At 42.1% G+C, this 26832-nt stretch overlaps 1 protein-coding gene across 4 annotated transcripts in view; it reads left to right on the top strand.

The window, feature by feature from the left end:
* Positions 1–26832, top strand: part of tefu (Serine/threonine-protein kinase tefu) — an 844515-nt gene that overhangs the window by 304058 nt on the left and 513625 nt on the right. For all 4 annotated transcript variants that reach the window (XM_070083426.1, XM_070083425.1, XM_070083427.1 and 1 more), the window contains exon 22: positions 646–787. In XM_070083426.1, coding sequence (XP_069939527.1) covers positions 646–787 — 142 coding nt within the window. The remainder of the gene's footprint in view (positions 1–645; positions 788–26832) is intronic.

Raw genomic sequence — 26832 nt, 5'->3', positions numbered from 1 at the left:
CAGTGTTATGTTGCACTCAGTATTGTTCCAGTAACAGTGTTATGTTGCACTCAGTATTGTTCCAGTAACAGTGTTATGTTGCACTCGGTATTGTTCCAGTAACAGTGTTATGTTGCACTCAGTATTGTTCCAGTAACAGTGTTATGTTGCACTCAGTATTGTTCCAGTAACAGTGTTATGTTGCACTCAGTATTGTTCCAGTAACATACAGTGTAACACTGAGGACCTGTATTATGGAATACAGGGATACCTCTGTTCCATCATTCAGTGAAACTTTATTACAGTCCCATCATTCAGTGAAACTTTATTACAGTCCCATCATTCAGTGAAGCTTTATTACAGTCCCATCATTCAGTGAAACTTTATTACAGTCTCATCATTCAGTGAAACTTCACTACAGTCCCATCATTCAGTGAAGCTTCACTACAGCCCCATCATTCAGTGAAGCTTCACTACAGCCCCATCATTCAGTGAAACTTCACTACAGTCCCATCATTCAGTGAAGCCTCAGTGTTATGTTGCATTTGGTATTGTTCCAGTAACATACAGTGTTATGCTGCACTCAGAATTGTTCCGGTAACAGTGTTATGTTGCACTCAGCACCATCAACTTTCTCTTATTTTATTCTTTTGTTTTTCCTTTCAGATGTTAATGTTTGTCGAGTCATTGTTTAAGTGCAGCTATAACTATGAGAACATTCAAGATGGTTTTGAAGTTGTGAGTTGTGTATGTAAGAAGCATGGATCCCAGCCTCAAGTGGCAGCATATGTTGTCAAGATCATCACAGGTTTGTAATCTGCCTTTACTAGTCTAACACAACACTGGTACAGGTTGACCATCAATAATCTAGCATCATCGGGACATGTAGGGTGCTAGATTAGTGATTTTGCTGGATTACGGAGTGGTTAAGTTAGAATATACTTAGCCCAACAGCGATATTTATGCATCGGCAATTTCACCCATTTTATGCTCTATTTTTGGCCCATTCCATTATTCCAGTGTACCAAACTCATAGCTATTTCACTAGTATTCCTTCTATTCTGTTGATTGAGCACAAGAAACTGCCCATTCACCTATTCCAGCTACCCAATAAAGTGGTCAGAAATCTGTAATTTGGCCAATTTCACACAATTCAGAAGATGCCAAGTTCAAAATATGTCCAGAATAAACAATGCAAACATTCCTGGCACTAAAATAGCATTTTTTCTGTTCATTAGTCACAGCTCCAGGCCCCTCTTATATTACTCTTGCTCTCCACTTTTGAATTTTTATTCACAAAAAAATACAAGATTTACTAAGTTATGCAATCCATTACATTATTGTAATAATTGTATAAATAATATCAACCCATTTGTGACTGCATATTAGACTGGCCAGTTGGACACATACTGGACATTGATGTCATTTGTTTACTCTTGAACATTGGCAAAAATTGAACATTTCTGCTAATATGAGCTCAATTTCAAGGTACTTTTTGTTGTGAAACCAATCAAAATCACATCTATTTCTGTAATATACTTTACATTCTATCAAATGAGGCCAAAAAATGAAAATACAACAATAAAAACCACATGATAATACAGTGGGCCCTTGACCAACGATGGCATCATCTAACGATAAAATTGCCTAATGATGCGTTTGAGCGTAAAAATTTTGGCCCAACCAATGATGAAAAACTCAACTAACAACATTCGTCTCGAACACGTCCACGCATCCGTCTGGCCTGAGCGCACCTCAGCTGCCCTGCCTTCAGTTATTGTGCCATTGTTTACAAGCCAGTGTGGTCAGTTCCACACATATATTCAGTATATATTGTATTATTCCAGTGTTTTTAGTGCTTGTAACTGCTAAATAAGCCACCATGGGCCCAAAGAAAGCTTCTAGTGCCAACCCCGTGGTAAAAAGGGTGAGAATTACAATCAAAATGAAGAAGGAGATGCCTCGAAGCTGGCCTGGTTGTATAACAAACCCCAGTCAACCATCGCTACTATCTTGGCCAACAGAAAGGCAATCAAGGAAGCTGTTGTTGCGAAAGATGTAAGTATGTTTTTGAAACAGAGATTGCAAATACTTGAAGATGTTGAGAGACTGTTGTTGTTGTGGATAAATGAAAAACAAATATCAGGAGATAGTATTTCTCAATCAGTCATATGTGAAAAGGCAAGACATGATGATTTAATTAAAAAAATGCCTGCAACTAGTGGTGATGTTATTGAATTTAAGGCCAGCAAAGGTTGGTTTGAGAGATTTAAGAATTGTAGTGGCATACACAGTGTGGTAAGGCATGAAGAGGCTGCCAGTTTGGACAAGACAGCAGCTGAAAAATATGTGCAGGAATTCAAGGAGTACATAGACACTGAAAAATTAAAACCCGAACAAGTGTTCAGTTGTGACAAAACAGGCCTGTTTGGAAGAAAATGCCAAACAGGACCTACATTACACAGGAGGAAAAAGCACTGCCAGGACACAAGCCTATGAAAGACAGGGTAACTCTAGGTACATAGATAGGGCCTTCTGCTTGAAGGATAGGAGTAGGAGACAGAGGGTTTGCTTTCCTGTGGCTGGGATGGAGGATATTGTTAGCTAGCTTGACAACATCATGAACGGTAATGGGGTCAGTCCTATTATCTGCCTCAGTGTTGGTGGCAATGGTGTAGGCAAGCGTAGAAATGAGGATTTAGTTAGAAGGTACAGGACAGCAATAGACAATTAGAAAGAAGGGGGGGGGGTTATATGTGGCATTTTGCCAAGAAGGGGTGTTGGAAATGAATGGTTGTCCAGAGCAATTGGTATTAATTGTTGGCTGGACAAACACTGTTAGAATAATGCAATACCATTCATCGACAACTGGGACCACTTCTATGGCCATAATGATATGTATGCCAGGGATGGGGTTCACTTATCCAGGGCAGGTGTGGGTTTTCTAGCTGGCTCAGTTGAGAGTGTTGTTAGGACTTTAAACTAGGACTAGTTAGAGGTATGGGTTTAGAAATGGAAAATAAAAAGTGTTGAAATGAGGATTTAGGCTTTGAAATTATAAATCTTAATAGTAACGAGGACAGTAATAGGTATAGTGGAAGAACAGAAAGGAGCAGGAAGGGTAAAAAGAAAGGAGGCTCCTTAAATATATATTACACAAATAGTCGTAGTGCTAGGAACAAGATGGACGAGATGAGATTAGTGCTAGTGCAGGTAACACTGATGTATTTGTTTGAACTGAGACGTGGTTCAGTACGAAAATTTGGGACATGGCTGCTGAATGTCACATACAGGGTTTTAAATTGTTCCAAGTAGACAGAAGCATCGGGAAGGGGGGTAGGGTGGTACTGTATACCCAAGATCGCTTGAACCGTTGCATAAAAACGGGTATAAAATCTGAAATAACACATGCAGTCTCTCTTTGGATAGAATTTTCAGAGAAACACGAAAAATTGATTTTAGGTGTGATATACTGTCCCCCAAACTTAGATAGGGACCAAGGGAGACTACTATGGGAGGAAATTGTTAAGGCCACAAGGCATGATTACGTAGTAATTCTAGGGGACTTCAACTTTAGTCAGATTGATTGGAATTTCTTGACTGGGAATTTAGAATCAAATGATTTCTTAGAAGTAGTTCAGGATTGTTTTTTGAAGCAGTTTGTGACAGAACCTACAAGGCGAAATAACCTGCTTGATTTGGTTCTGGTAAACAAGGAAACCCTTGTTAATACACCTACCATCCGACTTACGACCAAGCTTGGTTCCGACCAACCGGTCGTAAGTCGAAATGGACGTAAGTCGAACCTTTGAAAATTGCTGACATATTGGGTAGGGCATAATGTCAAAACTTTCCTATATAAACTACCTACATAATACTGTAATGTAATGTACAATCATTCTTTTTACCATAATTTACTTCTGTTGTTGAAGATTGAGACACTTATGCCGCATATGAGAATCTTTATTCAGGAAACGTTTCGCCACACAGTGGCTTCATCAGTCCAATACAAAGAGGAAGGCGTAAGGAGAGGAGGAGTTTGAGGTAATCAGTCCCTCAGTCTGGAGTCGATGTGTTCAGTCCATCAATCTTGTAGAATGTACAGCATAGGGCCGTAGACGTGGCTTATATACTGTAGTGAGGTGAGGTGAAGCAGTCGGAGGCGGGGTCATAGTGGTACCATCCGACTGCTTCACCTCACCTCACTACAGTATATAAGCCACGTCTACGGCCCTATGCTGTACATTCTACAAGATTGATGGACTGAACACATCGACTCCAGGCTGAGGGACTGATTACCTCAAACTCCTCCTCTCCTTACGCCTTCCTCTTTGTATTGGACTGATGAAGCCACTGTGTGGCGAAACGTTTCCTGAATAAAGATTCTCATATGCGGCATAAGTGTCTCAATCTTCAACTTGTCGGTTTTTCAAGCCATTCATCACTTCTGTTGTTGTATTTTAATTATTTATGTACTGTATATAATGTATACATGGTAGTGATATGTATTGTAAATTTTACATCGCATACAGTATATGTTACTATTATCTTTATGTATTGTTGACACAGTGGAATGGGAGAATAACACTGGTAGTGTCATCCTGCCAGAATGTTGTATAACCTATACCCTAAGTAAAGAGAAACAACTCTGGAATACGTGTAATACGTATCCGGCTGGCTGGCTGGGTGGCCGGGTCTGTGGTTGGCCGGGTGGGTGGCTGGATGGGTGGGTGGCTGGGTGGGTGGGTGGCTCGATGGCTGGGTGGCTGGATGGGTGGGTGGCTGGATGGGTGGGTGGCTGGATGGGTGGGTGGATGGCTGGATGATGGGTGGGTGGGTGGGTGGGTAGCTGGATGGGTGGGTGGCTGGGTGGATGGGTGGGTGGGTAGCTGGATGGGTGGGTGGCTGGATGGGTGGGTGGGTAGTTGGCTGACTGGCTGGCCAAATGTGGCTGTCTCTCTGTATCTCTGTACATCTCTGTATCTCTGTACATCTCTGTATCTCTGTACATCTCTGTATCTCTGTACATCTCTGTATCTCTGTACATCTCTGTACATCTCTGTACATCTCTGTATCTCTGTACATCTCTGTACATCTCTGTACATCTCTGTATCTCTGTACATCTCTGTACATCTCTGTATCTCTGTACATCTCTGTACATCTCTGTACATCTCTGTATCTCTGTACATCTCTGTACATCTCTGTACATCTCTGTACATCTCTGTACATCTCTCTCTCTCTCTCTCTCTCTCTCTCTCTCTCTCTCTCTCTCTCTCTCTCTCTCTCTCTCTCTCTCTCTCTCTCTCTCTCTCTCTCTCTCTCTCTCTCACTGGCACACATAAGTCAAGTCATCATACATATTATAAATTACCTAGGATAACCCAAAAAATCCAGACAAAGTGCTCTACAGTGGATCTGTGCTCCAGTGCCCTAAATTAATAATAATAATAATAATTATTATTACAATAATACATATGTACTAATATTAATATTAATATTATTAAGCTATAATATAATAATCGTGTCCACTCATTACTTACCTTAAAATATCTGTAGTTTTAATGTAGAGTGAGAAGTGAGTAAACAAGATTAAATGAATAAATGAGAGAGAGAATGAGAATGTAGAATGTTCACGAGTTATGTAAACAAACGTTGTTGTTGTTGTTACCAGCCCCGACACGAATGATTCCTGTTCACTGTCAAGCCGACCAGAAAAACATCTCATATTTGTTAATTTATATGTTATGTAGCATGTTTATTATATAAATTTGAAAAAAAAATCATAGATGGATTAAGCAAAATGTCTATATTAACGTTTTATACACATTTAATGCGCCTCAGTGATTATTATTGTTATTATCATTATTAATATGGCATCTTCAAGACCAAGTACACTCTTAATGAGTGGCTCTGAGACAGACAAGCAGACAAAGACAGACACACAGGTAGACAGAAAGACAAAGACACAGGTAGACATAAAGACAGACACAGGTAGACATAAAGACAGACACAGGTAGACATAAAGACAGACACAGGTAGACATAAAGACAGACACAGATAGACAGAAAGACACACAGGTAGACAGAAAGACAAAGACACAGGTAGACATAAAGACAGACACAGGTAGACATAAAGACAGACACAGATAGACAGAAAGACACACAGGTAGACAGAAAGACAGACACAGGTAGACAGAAAGACACACAGGTAGGCAGAAAGACAGACACACAGAAAGTCAGACACACAGAAAGACAGACACACAGAAAGACAGACACACAGGTAGACAGAAAGACAAACACACATGTAGACAGAAAGACAGACACACTAGTAGACAGACACACAGAGATACAGACAGATATACAGGCAGACAGATACAGACAGGTTTATGTGCAACAGTGAAAACAAATAGAGAGTTCGAGAGTAAGAGCCTTTCTTGCCACAATCTCCAGTGCAAGATTCAGACTTCATCTTAGGGGCCATGGTGAAATTTACTGTCCAGTTAGTACAGTTAATACAGTATGATGCTGCTGATAGGGCAGGGCTACTCAAACTGATGCTGCCTGCATGATGCATTGCCGCCGCGAGTATTGTCAAATATTGTACAGTGGTGTGCATCAGCCGGCCCAGCCCAGCTGCCAGATGCACGGTTGTAAGTCGAGTGGACGTATGTCGAGCAGGTCGTAAGTCAGATGGTAGGTGTAATTTACAAATTACAGAGGAACTCGGCACAAGCGATTATAAATCAATTACTTTTAGCATTGAATGGAAGTATGATAGTAGGGATAACTCAGTAACCGTCCCAGATTTTCGCTTAGCAGATTACAATGGGCTTAGAGAACAATTGTCATCTGTGGACTGGGGTAACGAAGAGGGCTGTCAGTATGAGAGTTTTCTGAACACTGTGGAAGAAGAAAAATTATGTAATATCACAGTCACTAGCAAAATGGTTATCAAACAAATTGACCGTTTGAAGCAAAATAAATCGCCTGGTCCTGATGAGGTTTTTTCAAGGGTTCTTAAGGAATGCAAAATGGACCTCTGTGAACCTTTAACTAATATTTTTAATTTATCTCTTCGAACAGGTGTAGTGTTTGATATATGGAAGATGGCTAATGTAATTCCTATTTTTAAAGCAGGGGACAAGTCGTTACCATCAAATTACCGCCCAATAAGCCTGACCTCAATTGTGGGCAAATTAGTGAATTATAGCTGATAATATAAGAAGCCATCTCGATAGGCATAATTTGATTAATGATACTCAATATGGATTCACCAGGGGCTGTTCCTGCCTAACTAATTTATTAACCTTCGTCAGCAAAGCTTTTGAGGCCGTTGATCAGGATAAAGAATTCGATATTGCTTATTTAGATTTTAGTAAGGCTTTTGATAGAGTACCACATCAGAGACTGTTGAAGAAAGTGGCTGCTCATGGCACTGGGGGAAAAGTGCTGTCATGGATCGAGTCATGGCTCACAAATAGGAAGTAAGAGTGTGCATAAATTGAGTTAAATCTGAGTAGGGATCTGTAACAAGTGGTATTCTGCAGGGATCAGTTTTAGGCCCATTGTTATTTATAATATATTTAATTGACCTTGACAAGGGAATTACTAGTGACATATGCAAATTTGCTGCTGACACGAAAATAGGTAGGATAATCGATGCAGATGTTGATGTCTTGGAACTTCAGGAGGATTTAGACAAACTCAATTCGTGGTCAGAAAAGTGGCAGATGTAGTTCAATGTAGGCAAATGTAAAGTTCTAATGCTCGGTAATGTTCATAACCCTAGCACCTACCAGCTTAATGATGTTGAACTTAGCCGCATAGAATGTGAAAAGGATTTGGGGGTTATGGTAAGCAGCAGCCTTAAGCCAAGACAGCAGTGCCTAAGCGTGTGTAATAAGGCAGATAGATTGCTGGGATTTAAATCAAGAAATGTAAGCAACACAAGTCCAGCGGTTATACTTCAGCTCTTTACGTCATTAGTAAGGCCTCACCTAGATTATGCAGCTCAGTTCTGGTCTTCATTTTACAGAATGGATATAAATTCGTTAGAAAACATTCAGCGACGAATGACAAAATTAATTCATTGCATTAGAAATCTTCCGTATGAAGAGAAATTGAAGTCCCTTAAATTACACTCGCTTGTAAAATGAAGAATGAGGGGAGACATGATTGAAGTGTATAAGTGGAAGATGGGCATTAACTAAGGGGATATAATTAGGTTTTGAGGATATCTCTCTCCAGGAGAGAACCCGCAATAATGGATTCAAATTAGTCAAGTTTAGATTTCGAAAGGATAAAGGAAAATATTGGTTTGGTAATAGGGTAGTTGATGAGTGGAATGGTCTGCCTAGTAGGGTGATCAAAGCTAAAACCTTGAGTAATTTCAAATTTAGGTTGGATAAATACATGAGTGAGAGGGGTTGGATATGAATCGGGCTAGCACATGGTGTAGCAGTTATTCTGTTAGTGGGTTGCATTTGTGAAGGACCTGCCTAGTATGGGACAACAGACTTATTGCAGTGTTCCTTCTTTCTTATGTTCTTATGTAATGCTAGTGGGGATTGCAAAGTGAAGCCTCTACTTGTGTATCACTCAGAAACTACCAGAGTGTTCAAGAAAAACAATGTCGTCAAGGCTAATATGTGTTTAATGTGGAGGGCAAACAGTAAGTCATGGGTTACTAGAGACATTTTCTATGATTGGTTTTGTCATGTGTTTCGCCCCACTGTGAAAAATTACCTCCTGGAAAGTAAATTGGACCTCAAGTTCCTCATGGTATGAGACAATGCTCCTGCTGATCCTTCAGAGTGCCAGAGTGAATTGCGAGGGACTTGAGTTTTATCAAAGTCAAGTTCTTGCCTCCTAATACCACTCCTCTCCTGCAGCCCATGGACCAGCAGGTCATTTCAAATTTCAAAAAACTGTACTCGAAAGCAGTGTTTCAAAAGTGCTTTGAAGTGGTGGCCTCAGACACTCAGTTGACCCTAAGAGACTTTTGGAAAGTTCACTTTAGTATCCTCAATTGCATAAACCTTATAGGTAAGGCTTGGGAGGGAGTGATTAACAGGACCTTGAACTCTGCTTGGAGGAAATTGTGGCTACAGTGTGTGCAAGAGAGGGATTTTGAAGGGTTTGGGGCTAACCCTGAGGAGCCTATGCCAGTTGTGGAATCTATTGTGGCATTGGGGAAGTCCTTGGGGTTGGAGGTTAGTGGGAAGGATGTGGAAGAGTTGGTGGAGGATGACGATGAAGAACTAACCACTGATGAGCTGCAAGAGCATCTGCAATAGCAAGAGACCACAACTGAGAAAATTGCTTCAGAGGAGGGGCGAGTTAAATGGAGGAAGTTGCCTTCTTCAACGATTAAGGAAATTTGTACAATGTGGACGAAGGTGCAAACCTTTATGGATGAAAATCACCCTGACACAGCTATTGCAAGCCATACTAGTGACTTTTACAATGACAATGTTGTGGCCCATTTTAGGAAAATCTTAAAGGAACACGAGGTACAGAGCTCTATGGATAGATTTTTGGTGTGACAGAGGTCCAGTGACTCTCAAGTTGTTCTCAGTGGCATTAAGAAATGAAGGGAAGTAACCCCGGAAAAGGACTTGGTACCTAAAGTTCTTATGGAAGGGGATTCCCCTTCCAAACAATAATGCACCTCCATCTCCCCTCCTCCTATCTCATCGCTACATCTTCAAGAAAGGTAAGTGTCACTTATTCTTCATTTAGTACAGTATTGTGCATATACCCTTGTTTTTCTGTGTAGGAAAATGTATACTATTTCATGTGAAATTTTTTTTTTCATACTTTGGGGTGTCTGGGACGGATTACTTGCTAGTACAGATCTTACTGTCTACTTGCTAGTAGGGCTCTTTCTGTCTATTTGCTAGTAGTGTTCTTACTGTCTTCCTAGTAGAGCTCTTACTGTCAACTTCCTAGTAGTACTCATGCTGTCAACATGCTAGTAGACCTTTTACTGTCTACTTGCTAGTAGTGCTCATACTGTCAACATGCTAGTAGAGCTTTTACTGTCTACTTGCTAGTAGAGCTCTTACTGTCAACATGCTAGTTAAGCTCTTACTGTCAACTTGCTAGTAGTATTCATACTGTCTACTTGCTAGTAGTGCTCATACTGTCTACTTGCTAATAGTGCTCTTACTGTCTACTTGCTAGTAGTGTTCTTACTGTCTACATGCTAGTTGTGTTCTTACTGTATACTTGCTAGTAGTGTTTCTTCTTGCTAGTAGTGCTTTTTCTAATTACCAGTAGAGCTTTTACTTTCTACTTGCTAGTAGTGCTCATTTTACTTGCTAGTAGTCATCTCTCTACTTGCTAGTAGTGATCTTTCTACTTGCTAGTAGTGATCTGTTTACTTGCTAGTAGAGCTCTTACTTTCTGCTTGCTAGTAGTGGTCTGTCTAGTTGCTAGTAGAGCTCTTACTTTCTGCTTGCTAGTAGTGGTCTGTCTAGTTGCTAGTAGAGCTCTTACTTTCTACTTGCTAGTAGAGCTCTTACTTTCTACTTGCTAGTAGAGTTCTTACTTTCTACTTGCTAGTAGTGCTCTTTGTACTTGCTAGTAGTGCTCTTTGTACTTGCTAGTAGTGCTCTTTGTACTTGCTAGTAGTGCTCTTTGTACTTGCTAGTAGTGCTCTTTGTACTTGCTAGTAGTGCTCTTTGTACTTGCTAGTAGTGCTCTTTGTACTTGCTAGTAGTGCTCTTTGTACTTGCTAGTAGTGCTCTTTGTACTTGCTAGTAGTGCTCTTTGTACTTGCTAGTAGTGCTCTTTGTACTTGCTAGTAGTGCTCTTTGTACTTGCTAGTAGTGCTCTTTGTACTTGCTAGTAGTGCTCTTTCTACTTGCTAGTAGTGCTCTTTCTACTTGCTAGTAGTGCTCTTTCTACTTGCTAGTAGTGCTCTTTCTACTTGCTAGTAGTGATCTTTCTGCTTGCTAGTAGTGATCTTTCTACTTGCTAGTAGTGATCTGTCTACTTGCTAGTAGTGCTCTTTCTGCTTGCTAGTAGTGATCTTTCTACTTGCTAGTAGTGATCTGTCTACTTGCTAGTAGTGCTCTTTCTACTTGCTAGTAGTGATCTGTCTACTTGCTAGTAGTGATCTTTCTGCTTGCTAGTAGTGATCTGTCTACTTGCTAGTAGAGCTTTTTCTACTTGCTAGTAGTGATCTGTCTACTTGCTAGTAGTGCTCTTTCTACTTGCTAGTAGAGCTCTTTCTACTTGCTAGTAGTGCTCTTTCTGCTTGCTAGTAGTGCTCTTTCTACTTGCTAGTAGTGATCTGTGTACTTGCTAGTAGAGCTTTTACTTTCTACTTGCTAGTTGTGATCTTTCTACTTGCTAGTAGAGCTCCTTCTACTTGCTAGTAGAGCTCTTACTTTCTACTTGCTAGTAGAGCTCTTACTTTCTACTTGCTAGTAGAGCTCTTACTTTCTACTTGCTAGTAGAGCTCTTACTTTCTAATTACCAGTAGAGCTCTTACTTTCTACTTGCTAGTAGAGCTCTTACTTTCTACTAGCTAGTAGAGCTCTTACTTTCTACTTGCTAGTAGAGCTCTTACTTTCTACTTGCCAGTAGAGCTCTTTCTACTTTCTAGTAGAGCTCTTACTTTCTACTTGCTAGTAGAGCTCTTTCTACTTGCTAGTTGAGCTCTTACTTTCTACTTGCTAGTAGAGCTCTTACTCTATTCTGTTAGTTTTTTATTTTATATAATTACATAAAGACATTTGTTCTTGTAAAATTCAGATCATTGTTCCGAACTTTTTTCATAATACATATTACAGTTTTTGTATTCTTGTATGCAAGGTAATGTATTATGTATTCAACTCTGGCTGTATGATTTTATTCTTGTATGCAAGGTAGTGTATTATATATACAACTCTGGCTGTATGGTTGCATTCTTGTATGCAAGGTAATGTGCAGTGGACCCCCGTTTTCGTCCGGTTTGGATATCGTGCATTTCGGATTTTGACCACTTTTTTCGGCGAACTTTTACCCCGGGGTTCGTACCTCCACTCGGAAATCATCCATACGAGACACGTTTGCCTGCCCAGGACGCGGCCCCACTCACACTTACGTGACTCAGTCTGCCTTTGTTACTTGTAGAGGGTGGTAGTGATTGAGAAGGGCAGGAGAGAGGAGCTGCTGGATAAGTACAGGTCAGCCATAGAAGTAGTTAGGTCTAAGGGAGGGATCCCAGTCATATGTAGCATCTTGCCTAGAAAGGAAGTGAGCAATGAATGGATGTCTAGGGCAATTGGTATAAATTGCTGGCTAGACAGGTACTGCAAGGAACTTGCAATCCCATTCATTGATAACTGGAACCTATTCTTTGGCAAACGTGATATGTATGCAAGGGATGGGGTTCATCTCTCTGGGGATGGAGTGGTTGCATTAGCCAATTCGATTGAGAGGGTTATTGATGACTTGTCTAGGAATTTAAACTGATGGATTATAGAGATATGGGTGTTTGTGGGAAACATTCAGGCTGCAGCATTAGGGTTAAAAACAGTAGTTATTACTGGGATACCTCAGGGATATGTTTAAAAGACAATATTCAAAATAAAGTTGCTAGTAATGGCAAATCATTTGATCATAAACAAAGAGAGATAGCAGAGGGCAACGAGTGACTAGCTCCCTTATGGTTTACTATACAAATAGTAGGAGTCTAAGAAATAAGATAGATGAGCTAAGATTACTTGTAAGTGTAGGTAATATAGATATTATTGGTATAACAGAGTCCTGGTTCAACCTGAAAGATATAGATATTATTGGTATAACAGAGACCTGGTTCAACCTGAAAGATAGAGAAATGCCTTCTGAATGCAACATACAGGGTTATAAACCATTCCACACTGATAGGGTCAACAGGAAGGGTGGTGGAGTGGCGATGTATGTCAGAGAAAATTTAAATTGTTGTCTTAGACATGATGTAAGATAAACATCGAATACAAAATCTGTTTGGCTACAGTTTCTCGAGGGTCGTGACAAATTAATTTTGGGTGTGATTTATAGGCCCCCAAACCTTGATAGGGAGTGCAGTAAGCTGTTATGGGGCGAAATTCATAAGGCATCTAGATATGAAAATGTGGTAATGGGAGATTTTAACTTCAGACAAATTGATTGGAACAATATGATGGGAAATCTTGAGTCTAGTGACTTTCTTGATACGGTTCAGGATTGCTTTTTAGAACATGTTGTGACAGAACCAACTAGAGTAAACAGTCTGCTTGACTTGGTTCTTGCCAACAAAGATTCACTAATTAATAATCTTGAGGTTAATGATGAGTTTGGGAAAAGTGATCACAAATCACTTAGTTTCAATATATCATGGAATTACCCAGATAACTGCAATAAAATCTCTGTCCCAGATTTTCACTTGGCCAATTTCATGGGACTAAAAAATTACCTTGGTGGGCTAAATTGGGATGTCCTGACTATGGGTGAGGTCGGTGATCATGGTTGCCAATATGACATTTTTCAGAGCATAGTTCTAGCTGCCCAGACAACTTTTGTTCTGAGTAGGTAAATTAGATCTAACTAAATGATCTTGAATGGATGAAAAATAGATTAAAACATCTCATTGGTCAAAAGAGAGGCATATATAGGCGTATCAAAAGAGGGGTTGGGCAGTTAAGAAATCAATATACATGTATTCATTTAAAGAGAGAAATAAAGAAAGGAATAAGATAAGCAAAAAGGGATTATGAGGCTAAGTTCACAAGGGATTCAAAGACTAACCCAAAAGGGTTCTTTCAGGTATACAGAAGTAAGTTTAGGGAGAAGATTGACCCACTTAAGAGTAACTCTGGTCAGATCACTGACAATGATAAGGATATGTGTGAAATTCTCAATACCTACTTCCTCTCAGTTTTCACCCAGGAAAATACTAACAATATTCCTGAAATAATAGATTATGTAGAACAGGATGATGATAAATTATGCATGATTGCAGTAACTAGTGACATGGTCCTCAGACAAATAAACTAAATCCTAACAAATCCCCAGGTCCTGATGAACTGTTTGCAAGGGTGTTAAAGGAATGTAAAGAGGAACTTAGCATACCTTTGGCTAATCTTTCTAACATATCACTACAAACTGGCATAGTGCCTGATAAGTGGAAAATGGCAAATGTAATACCTATTTACAAGGCATGTGACAGGTCCTTGGCTTCGAACTATAGACCAATAAGCCTTACCTCCATAGTGGGAAAATTTATGGAATCAATAATTGCCGAAGCAATTCATAGCCATCTTGACAGGCACAGGCTGATTAATGAATCTCAACATGGTTTTACAAAGGGGCATTCCTATCTTACGAATTTACTAACATTTTTCACTAAGGTGTTCGAGGAGGTAGATCATGGTAATGATTATGATATTGTGTATATGGACTTCAGTAAGGCTTTTGATAGAGTTCCACACCAGAGGCTACTGAGGAAACTTAAGGCACATGAAATAGGAGAAATTTTTTCTTGGATAGAGGCATGGCTGACAAATAGTCAGCAGAGATTTTGCATAAATGGGGAGAAATTAGAATGGGGGCACATCAGAAGCAGTGTTCCTCAGGGGTCAGTGTTGGGCCCGTTGCTGTTCACAATTTACATGAACGACATAGATGAGGGAATAAATAGCGACATAAGCAAATTTGCTGATGACACCAAAATAGGCCACCAATTCATTCTAATGAGGACACTAGAGCACTCCAGGATGATTTGAATAGACTGATGCAATGGTCGGAGAAGTGGCAGATGCAGTTTAATATTGACAAATGCAAAGTTCTAAATGTTGGACAGGAAAATAACCATGCCAAATATAAACTAAATAATGTAGATCTTAATACTGCTGATTGCGAAAAGGATTTATGAGTTCTGGTTAACAGTAATCTAAAACCAAGACAACAGTGCATAAGTGTTCGCAATAAAGCTAACAGAATTCTTGGCTTCATATCTAGAAGTATAAATAATAGAAATCCTCAGGTTGTTCTTCAACTCTATATATCCTTGGTTAGGCCTCATTTAGACTATGCTGCTCAGTTCTGGTCACCGTATTACAGAATGGGTATAAATGCTTTGGAAAACATAAAGAGGAGGATGACAAAGATGATCCCATGTATCAGAAATCTTCTCTATGAGGATAGACTGAGGGCTCTGAATCTGCACTCTCTCGAAAGGCGTAGAATTAGGGAGGATATGATCGGGTGTATAAATGGTAAACAGGAATAAATAAAGGGGATGTAAATAGCGTGCTGAAAATTTCCAACCAAGACAGGACTCGCAGCAATGGTTTCAAGTTAGAAAATTTCAGATTCAGGAAGGATATAAGAAAGCACTGGTTTGGTAATAGAGTTGTGGATGAGTGGAACAAACTCCCGAGTACAGTTATTCAGGCTAAAACGTTGTGTAGTTTTAAAAATAGGTTAGATAAATACATGAGTGGGTGTGGGTGGGTGTGAGTTGAACCTGACTAGCTTGTGCTGCTGGGTCTGGTGCTGTGCTCCTTCCTTGAGTGGAGGTGACCAGACTGGGTGGGTCATTGGGCTAATCTGGGGGAGGGTCATTTGGCTTATCCTGGGGGGGGGACATGGACCTGCTCCGCATGGGTCAGTAGGCCTGTTGCAGTGTTCCTTGTTTCTTATGTTCTTATGATGGTGGTAGCAGGTGGTAGTGATGGTGGTAGAGGGTGGTAGTGGTAGTGATGGTGGTAGAGGGTGGTAGTGGTTGTGACGGTGGTAGAGGGTGGTAGTGATGGTGGTTGAGGGTGGTAGTGGTTGTGACAGTGGTAGAGGGTGGTAGTGACTGTGGTAGAGGGTGGTAGTGATGATGGTAGTGACTGTGGTAGAGGGTGGTAGTGATGATGGTAGTGACTGTGGTAGAGGGTGGTAGTGATGATGGTAGTGACTGTGGTAGAGGGTGGTAGTGATGGTAGTGACTGTGGTAGAGGGTGGTAGTGATGGTAGTGACTGTGGTAGAGGGTGGTAGTGATGATGGTAGTGACTGTGGTAGAGGGTGGTAGTGATGGTGGTAGTGACTGTGGTAGAGGGTGGTAGTGATGGTAGTGACTGTGGTAGAGGGTGGTAGTGATGGTGGTAGTGACTGTGGTAGAGGGTGGTAGTGATGGTAGTGACTGTGGTAGAGGGTGGTAGTGATGGTGGTAGTGACTGTGGTAGAGGGTGGTAGTGATGGTGGTAGTGACTGTGGTAGAGGGTGGTAGTGATGGTAGTGACTGTGGTAGAGGGTGGTAGTGATGGTGGTAGTGACTGTGGTAGAGGGTGGTAGTGATGGTAGTGACTGTGGTAGAGGGTGGTAGTGATGGTGGTAGTGACTGTGGTAGAGGGTGGTAGTGATGGTGGTAGTGACTGTGGTAGAGGGTGGTAGTGATGGTGACTGAAGACTCTTGTTGGCATCTGGAAGATAGGGAGGAGGATAGAGGGAGGACTTATTATTGCCTCCACCACTGCCTCCACCAAAGCCTCCACCACTGCCTCCACCAAAGCCTCCACCACTGCCTCCACCACTGCCCCACCACTGCCTCCACCACTGCCTCCACCACTGCCTCAACCACTGCCTCAACCACTGCCTCCACCAAAGCCTCCACCAAAGCCTCCACCACTGCCTCCACCACTGCCTCCACCACTGCCTCCACCAAAGCCTCCACCACTGCCTCCACCACTGCCCCACCACTGCCTCCACCACTGCCTCCACCACTGCCTCAACCACTGCCTCAACCACTGCCTCCACCACTGCCTTAACCATTGTCTTAACTTCTGCCTCCACCACTTCCTCCACCACTGCCCCCACCACTGCCCCCACCACTGCCTCCACCACTGCCTCAGCCACTGCCTCTGCCACTGCCTCAACCACTACCTCCACCACTGCCTCTGCCACTGGCTCCACCACTGCCGCAACCACTGTCTCATGCACTGCCTCAACCTCTGCCACCACCACTGCCTCCACCACTGCTTCAACCACTGCCTCAACCACTGCCTCCACCACTGCCTCCACCACTGCCTCAACCACTGCCTCCACCACTGCATTCACCACTGCCTCCACCACTGCCTCTGCCACTACCACTGCCTCCACCACTGCCTCTGCCACTACCACTGCCTCCACCACTGCCTCTGCCACTGCCTCCACCACTGCCACCACCACTGCCTCCACTGCCTCCACCACTGCCTCCACCACTGCCTCTGCCACTACCACTGCCTCCACCACTGCTTCAACCACTGCCACAACCACTGCCTCCACCACTGCCTCCACCACTGCCTCAACCACTGCCTCCACCACTGCATTCACCACTGCCTCTGCCACTACCACTGCCTCCACCACTGCCACCACCACTGCCTCCACCACTGCCTCCACCACTGCCTCCACCACTGCCTCCACCACTGCCTCCACCACTGCCTCCACCACTGTCTCAACCTCTGTTTTCACCACGGAGGGTAGTGTTCACTTGAGGATAAACAAAGCCACACTGACTCATGACGCCTGCACGGGCAAGTGGACATGTCTGGTATGCGAGCCAAAACACGGGACACAGTGCAAAACTCAGACAAAATTTAGCCAAAAAAAGCATGGGAAATATTACTTCGGTTTTCGTCCATTTCGAATTTTGCCTGATCTTCTGGAATGGATTAAGGACGAAAACTGTGGGTCCACTGTATTATGATTTCAGTTCATGCTGTATTACTGTATGCAAGGCAATGTATTATGTATACAACTTGTGCTGTATTGTTGTATTCTTGTATGCAAGGTAATGTATCATGAATACAACTGGTACTGTATTGTTGTATTCTTGTATGCAAGGTAATGTATCATGAATACAACTTGTGCTGTATTGTTGCATTCTTGTGTGCAAGGTAATGTATCATGAATACAACTGGTGCTGTATTGTTGTATTCTTGTATGTAAGGAAATGTATTATGTATTCAGCTCATTCTGTATTGTTGTATTATTGTATGCAAGGTAATATATTATGTATACAACTCATGCTCTATTGTTGTATTCTTGTATGCAAGGTAATGTATTATGTATACATCTTGTGCTGTATTGTTGTATTATTGTATGCAGACTAATGTATTATGTATACAACTTGTGTTGGATTGTTGTATTATTGTATGCAAGCTAATGTGTTATGTATACAACTCATCCTGTAATGTTGTATTCTTGTATGCAAGGTAATGTATTATGGAATGTATTATGTACAGCCTGAGCTGCCCGGACCATCATATAAAAAGAACGCGGTGCTACAGAGAAAGGGAAAATGGACAGCAATCTTTTTTAGACATAGAGAGAAGCAATCGAACCAAAGAGAAAAAAAAGGGGAATGGTACAGAGAGGACAGATGAACAGCAAAATGGGACATGCCAAACCAGACATCAGCCCATCAGGGCCGAATAAACAACCAAATGCAAAGTCCGTACTGGAGAAGCCAGGGGTATGTACACCAGGGGCCATGCCAGGTAGTACATCATCAGTGGTACTAATGAAGCACAAAGCAAGATAAAACAACATAAATGGTAATTCCTGCTTCGTATTTGCAAATACTCAGGGTTTGAAATTAAATAAAAATGGCAAAGTTATGCCATTGGGCTCGTATCCAAAGTGAATGCCATTTTTGGAGCATTTACAGAAACACATACAAGAGATGTTTTGGATGGAGAGATAAAGATAGAAAACTACAACGTGTATAGATATGATAGAATTAATAGGTCACAGGGAGGAGTAGGAATTTATGTAAAGGATACTTTTCTGTTGCACAGAAGTGCTGAACTCTACGAATGATATAGTAGTAATCCTAAGGATTAAAGTTGAAAATAGGAATTTGGTAATTATCCTAGTATACAAACCACCACCAGCAACTGCTAAGGAATTCACAGATCAGCTAAGGAAGATTCATAGCTATGTAGTTAGGCTAGAAAAACCAACACCAAATATTTTACTCCTTGGAGATTTTAATCTCCCTCATGTAAAATGGAAGATGGCACAACATAATGTTATACCAGAAATACCTCCAGGAAGCACCCTGGCCCAACAGGCACATACCAGGGAACTAATGAGACTTTGTGAAAGTACTGGATTTGATATCCACAAATAATGAGGAACTAATCAGAGACATAACAGTTACAAAAACAATATACTCTGATCACAACATCATAGAAGTTCAAATGAGTATGAACTCAGGGTTAGGGAACTGCAGCACTAATGTTAGAGACGGAATGTTCAGTAAGTTTAATTTTAACAACCATAGAATTGACTGGGAAAAAATAAACCAAGAGCTATCAGACATATCCTGGGAATCAGACATAAACACCCTAAATCCTCACCAGTGCCTAGAGAAGCCGAATAGAGAATAATACAAGATATGTATGAAGCACATACCATTGAGGAATCCCAGAAGATCAGGTATAGAGAGAGAGCATAGGAGATGGTACAGAAGAATAAAATGGGTTACTGAATTCCTTAAAAATACAAATATGCTTCAGCAGAAGAAAGATAAGCTTAGACAAGAGATCATTTAACTAGAGCAAAAACTTGGGATGTCTTACTCAACAGAAGAAGTACAAAGGGAACAAAGAGCCATACAGGATATTGCAAGAAACCCAAGATACAGTGGACCCTTAACTAACGGCGGTATCGTCTAACACCAAAATCGACTAACGGCTCTCTTTGGCATCAAAATATTGGCTCTACCAATGCCAAAAAACTCGTCTAAAGGCTTTCGTCCTGAGCGGGCCCAGCCACTCCAAGACTCCGTGTATAGCCAGTTTCTCATTGTTTACAAGCCGTTGTAGTCAATTCCATGCGTACATGTCATATATTTTGTATTATTCCATTGTTTTTAGTGCTTGTAACTGCTAAATAAGCCACCATGGGCCCAAAGAAAGTTTCTAGTGCCAGCCCTGTGATAAAGAAGGAAAGAAACACAATAAAATTCAAGAAAAAACTCGTAGCAAAGTACCAAAGTGGAGGAGGAAGAGAGAGGGGAGAATGTGCCTTCTGCAGTGATTCAGTGATTCTGCGATATGTACGATACTAAAGCAGCAGGTATCGATAAAGGCTATAGTGCCAGCCAGCGATAAAGTGTAGAATTAACAGTGTAGCAAGTAAGTTAAGCGAGTAAGCGATAGAAAAACGACATGAAAGTAGCTCTCCAATGTTGTTGGATGTGTGTATATCCACTGAACATATGCCGGCCTGCTATCTTCCACTACCCTAAACCTCTGCCAGCATCTCCTCCATCAAACTAATTAAACTAACATCTCCTCCAAGGTAAGTGTAAATATAAAAGTGTAAGCATAAAGGTAAATATATTAATTGTAAATATAAAAGGACCCCAGTGGAAATACGTAAGTCACTCTGACTTTTTTGGGTTATCCTGGGTACTTTACACATGCTGCTATGTATGATAATCTGTGTAACTGTATTTGTGTATACCTGAATAAACTTACTTATTTATAAATTAAAATGTGAATATTTCTTATTTATAAATTTCATACATTGTTTAAGTGTGATAGTGCTGGCGGCAGAAGCCTCCACCACCACCAGCACGGCTTCTCTCAGCGGCGGCCCTTAAACCCAACAACAATACTTACACCATTTACTCCTCTCATACATTATGACATATTTTATTCATTCTAGAGTATATATCATGTTTCTGTGTTATTAATATTGTTTATAATGAATTGTGATAGATAAATAAGCCGTAGAGATGATATTAGCATCATATTGAAGCATAATAAACTTGCCTTACTCTTGCCTCCTACGTGTCTATACACCAACAAGTCAAGTCAATAAAGATAAGTCAGTAAAGGTATGTGTGATGTTAAATGTTCATTTATCCATTTTATTAGTGCTTTATATTTATTTGTCATTGCCTTCTGTATGTATATTTATATTTAATCTTTAAAAAATATTTTTTGTTAATACTTTTGGCTGTCTGAAACGGATTAATTGGTTTTCCATTATTTCTTATGGGGAAAATTAATTCAGCTAATGGCTAATTCAACTAAAGACTAGTTCTCTGGAATGGATTAAAGCCATTGGTTGAGGGTCCACTGTATTTCTATTCCTATGTGAAATCCAAGCTAAGAAATACCTGTAGAATTGGACCACTACTGAGAGGAGACTCGTATACTGATGATGAACAGGAGATGAGTGAAATTCTAAAAGGACAGTATGAGTCGGTGTTCAGCAACCAACTAAATGACAGCAAGGTAGAAAATGCAGAAATATTTTTCACTCCAGAAGAAAGCTGTGCAGACCAACTGACAGTACAAATCCCATAGATTTCGAAAAAAAATGGACAGCATGCCCACTCAGCACCTGGACCAGATTCATTGAATGCTCTATTTATAAGGTTGTATAAAGTACCATTAGCACGAGCACTCAGCATTCTTTGGAGAAAGAGCTTGGATCTACATGAAATACCAGAGGCCTTAAAGAGTGCAGACATAGCTCCTTTGCATAAGGGAGGTAATAGAGCACTAGCTAAAAATTACAGACCAGTAGCCCTAACTTCTCACATCATAAAAATATTCGAAAGAGTGATGAGATGGCAGATGACGAATTTCTTGGGCCAGCACAACTAGCATAACCTGAACCAGCATGGTTTTAGAGCAGGACGATCATGCCTGTCACAGCTGCTGAACAATTATGACAGAATTATGGAGGCATTGGAAGACAACCAAAATGCAAATGTGATTTGCACATACATATTTTGCAAAGGCATTTGACAAATGCGATCATGAAGTGATAGCACACAAAATAAAGGCCATGGGCATTACGGGGAAGGTAGGCAGATGGGTTTTCGGGTTCCTAACACAGAGCACAAAAAGTAGTAGTGAACAGGGCAAGATCCAACATAAGCGAGGTCAAAAGCTCAGTGCCCCAAGGCACTGTCCTGGCACCTTTGCTGTTTCTCATCTTCATAGCAGACCTAGACAAAATCACCCATCACACTTTTGTATCATCATTTGCAGATGACACTAAAATAAGCATGAAAGTCACTATGGTAGAAGACACTGAAAAATTACAGGAAGCATAGGCAGGGTTTTCCAGTGGCCAGTGGAGAACAACATGACGTTCAATGGTGATAAGTTCCAGCTGCTTAGGTATGGAAAGAATGAAGAACTCTAAAGGAGCACTATATACAAAACTCAAGAGGGTCACCAAATAGAACTTGAGGAACATGTAAAAGACCTAGGAATAATTATGTCAGCGGACCTTTCTTTGAAAAGCCATAACAAGACAAAGATCATGACAGCCAGGAAGATGACGGGGTGGGTATTGAGTTTCAAAACAAAGAAAATAATGCCAGTGGTGACACTCTTCAAATTACTAATGCTCCCTCACTTAGAATATTGCTCAATGCTGACGGCCCCATTCAGAGCAGGACAAATATCGGAGCTGAAACAAATGCAGATATTGTTTATGGCTCACATTGAGCCAGTGAAGCACCTAAACTACTGGGAATGCCTTCAAGTTTTGAACATGTACTCATTGGAGTGGAGGAGAGAGAGATACATGATAATATATACCTAGAAAGTACTTGAGGGTTCGGTCCCAAATCTCCACACTGCCATAACAACATACTGGAGTGAGAGATATGGGAGGAAGTGTAAAATAAACCGAGTGAGGAGCAGGGGTGCGGTGGGGACAATAAAGGAACACTGTATCAACATCTGGGGTCCCAGACTATTCAACATCTTACCAGAAGATATCAGAAACACTGCTGGAGCAAGTGTAGAAGTCTTCAAGAGGAAACTGGACAAGTATCTTCACCAGGTGCCAGATCAACCAGGCTGTGATGGATATGTGGGGCAGCAGGCCTACAGCAGCAACAGCATGGTTGACCAGGCAAGCACCAGACGAGCTTGGCCCATGGCCAGACTCAGAGAGTAGATAAACTCTCGAAACTCTTCAAAGGTATATGTTTAGAACTTGTGCTGTATTGGCTTTAATTGTATTTTGTTGTTGCATCATAGTTTTGATCTTGTGTATGTTTTAATACATGTATTTTATTTCCTGTGTCAGCCAGAGTCTTTCATTTAACATTAATATTTAGCTTATGAAATTATTACTATGTATGCTCACCTGTATGCTCCACATATGTCCTTGTAATTTACTCTATATGCTCACCTCTATGCTCCACCTGTGCATACACATGTGTGCACCACTCCCCAGTGGGGCACACACATGTGCATGGGCTCAGTTTTCTTAAGCATTAGCGGTGGTCCCAAAAAGGGAAAAAAGGTAGACAAGAATCGTGAATGCCTTGAATGGCTTGTCTGTCGACTGTGATCTACACATATGTGATACTTGTTTTCTTTAAGTGGAAATCAAACAAAATATCGAAAGTGCCAAGGACCCAGACTATGCCCAGTGTTGGTGGGAACTGGAAGTGTTGCCATTCGAGGGAAACAGTAAACCGTATTACTATTGAGTGAAAACGGAAAAACGTGGACTACCATTAAGGGTAACTGTAGTGAAAAAAATATCAAAACTACCACTACTGAGAAATCACCCCTCTTCAAGGGGGGCTCCTTGGCGTGGTGAAGAGGCTCTTGGTCTGAGGAATTAGCCCTGTCGGTCTTCTTCCTCAGACCGAACCTAATTACCCCCCATTCTCCCCTCCCCTATCCCATCCTCCCCTTTTTCCATTCCTCCTCCTCCTCCTCACCCCTCCCTTTTGCCCTTCCTCTTTTTAGCCTTCGTGATTTCTCCCACAGGCGCGCTAGTTCCTAGGTAGGGGAAAGGACACCGGGGTCGATCCCATTCCGTTGAGGTTTCTTGGCGGTGGCGTAGTTTGCCGTGGAATCTGGATTGCCTAGGGATGTCCCGATCCCTCTCCGGTATCCCGGAGTAGCTTTGGGTGTCTTTTGGGCGACGGGTGTATCTCTGGAAGCCACCTTTCGGATTCCGGGGGTGGTGGCTGAAGGAGGTATGCTTTGTGGCGGATATCCGGCCGCCCTCTCTTTTGTCCACCGAGGTAGCTCGGCAGATGTGAGGTTGCTATCCCGGATTGCTGGTTTACTGGCATGAAGGGTAGGGTATGGCACGGGTTCCATGCTGCATCTGCGCTACTAGCGGTGTCGAGTCCTCTTGGGCGCGGAGGGAGATTTCCGGCCCTTTCATTCCTCCTGGGAACTATTCCTCCCCACTCCCCCCTTTTTTTATTCTTTTTTTTTGTTTTTATTTTCTTTTCTTCTTTCTTTTTTTTTCTTAAAAACAAAAAGCAAAGGAGTAACCTAACCATGGCAGCCCTAGTCCATGAAACCACTACCCCCGGGCCCCTTCTTGATACCGCACCCCATTCTGACCCTGCCTTGTGTTTAGACCACTCTTCGGACACTCCTGATGCCCCTGTACCTCTTGCTGGTGCTGTTTCCTCACCCGCTTCAGGTACCGGGGCTTCGACTGACTCCTTCGATTTGTCTGAACTCCGCTCTCCTTTGACTATGCTTCCGGCTTCTCCCTCTACGGTACGGCAATTTTCGAATCGCCCACCCATTTCATGCCGGACCAACTCCGGTCCTACTCCTAAACGCCAACGTCAATCTCCTGATGATGCTCCGTCGTTACCTTCCCATTCTACTCGGAAACGACCGACACGTCAAGCACTCCCTCTCCACGCTCAGTTTCGGACCACACAATGGACTAAATTCTTTACTTTAAGACCAACTTCTTCTTCTGCCTACCTTTCTGACCATAGTATTGCCAAAGCGCTCCTGCGTCATGTTGGCAGAGATATTTCATTTCACGCTCTCAAGAGCGGTACGCGCATCGTCACTGTCCAGAATGCTACCCAAGCTCATGATCTTTCTCTCCTTTCGAATATCGATACTACTCCTATCACTATTGAAAAACATCTTTCTCTCAATTCTTGTAGTGGTACTGTCATTCTGCCCCATACCATAGTCCAACAGAATTTCCAGTCATGTGGCAATGACATTTTTGAACAGCTGGAACTCCAGGATCTCCCAATCCTCAAAGTAGACACTTATGTCCTTCCTGCCCGGGGGCGGAGACGTTACCCTTGCAATGTGGCTCGTTTAACTTTTGACAGCCGAGAACTCCCGTCCTCTGTATATGTCGCGGGACATCGGTTACAAGTTCGAAAGGTGATACCTACACCGCAACAATGTAGAAATTGCTGGCGTTTTGGTCACCCAGCGAAATATTGCAGATCTATGGCCGAATGCCCAGTCTGTGGTGCCGACAACCATTCTAATACATCTTGCAGTCAACCTCCATCTTGCCTTAATTGTAATGAAGCTCACCCTTCGTACTCCCGCCGTTGCCAGGTCTACTTAAATGAACGTGAAATCCGTTGCCTCAAAGAGGCAGAAGGTCTCCCTTATGCTATGGCAGTTACTCATCTCCGCCTCCAAGGGAGACTACCCCGTGTTTCTTATTCTCGTGTTTCCAAACATCCCCCCACTTCTGGGGTCCCATCTTCTGCAGCCTCCTCTGTTGTTACCCCTCCCATAGCCATTACGGCATCTAATCCTTTTGCTGTCCTTGGCTCTGACGTCCCGACTACAACTCAGTCTGTTCTCACATCTTCGCGTCCTTCCTCACAAGCCCCAGTATCGACAAGACCTCGTACGACACCTAATACCAATCGCCCCTCTACTCAGAAGTCCAAAAAATCCACATTGCTCAAATCTTCTTTGCCCCTTCCTTCCCTTCTTCCACCTCCACACGTTACCTTTCCAGTCTCTGTACCTAGTTCTTCCCCTCTCTCTGGCTCTATTACAAGTGTGGAGATTCACCCTCCTCCTCGTACTATGCCTTCCACCCCCGTCCCCTCCCAAGTTTCTCCCTCTTCTGTCACCTCCCAGGTTTCTACCTCTTCTGTCCCCCCCCACACTTCATCTCCAGTCCCTTACACTTTTCCCTCCCCCTCTACTTTGGTACAGTCCATTACTGTCCCAATCTTTACTCACCCTCCTCCTCCTATCTCCAATATGGTTTCCCATACATCTTTGAATTCAGAAACATTTGAAGCCATTTCAGAATATATTGCAGAGACTAAACCTTCAATGGACACTGATTCACTTCCTGTTCCTTCTCTTCCCTCTCCTCCATCTTCACAACCCCATTCTTCGCAACGCTCCGTTCCTTCGCTACTTGAACATCTTCCAATGCCACCACACGTTGACTTTTCTAACCCCTCTAGTCCGTAGGTGCCTTTACCTACAGATTCCTGATATTTTCTTCATCGCCAATCATGGCCTATTTACAGTGGAATATCCGCGGCCTCAGGGGTAATCGGGGTGAGCTTCAGATGTTGCTTTCCAGGTTTTCCCCTGTTGGTGCTTGCTTACAAGAACCAAAATTACACTCGGCTGTTTTCCAACCTATCTCAGGCTATAATTTATTGTATTCTTCGGATCCTTTCTCAGATGGGACCTTTAATGAAAGTGCCCTTCTTCTCCGCAATGATATTCCGTACTGTCAACTATTTGTCCATACCTCGCTGCATTACACTGCAGCCCGTATCCACTTGAATAAGTGGTTTACAATATGTTCTTTATATCTCTCTCCTTCTCGAGCATTTTCTATCCCAGATTTTGCCTTTCTTGTTTCATCCTTACCACCACCACTTCTGTTACTTGGTGATTTTAATGCCCACCATTTCCTCTGGGGGGGGTCTCATTGTGACTCACGTGGCATTCAGTTGGAGGCTTTTCTTGCCTCTCACCCCCTCCATGTTTTAAATACGGGTACTCCCACCCATTTTGATCCTCGTACTCATACTCTCTCTTGCATCGATCTATCAGTCTGCTCTTCCTCCACTGCACTAGACTTCACCTGGTCTGTTCTACCAGACTT

This window comes from Cherax quadricarinatus, chromosome 9, assembly GCF_038502225.1.
Source record: "Cherax quadricarinatus isolate ZL_2023a chromosome 9, ASM3850222v1, whole genome shotgun sequence".
NCBI lineage: Eukaryota > Metazoa > Arthropoda > Malacostraca > Decapoda > Parastacidae > Cherax > Cherax quadricarinatus.
Note: the sequence above shows the minus strand (reverse complement) of the source record. Positions and strands in the feature narration are given on the sequence as shown.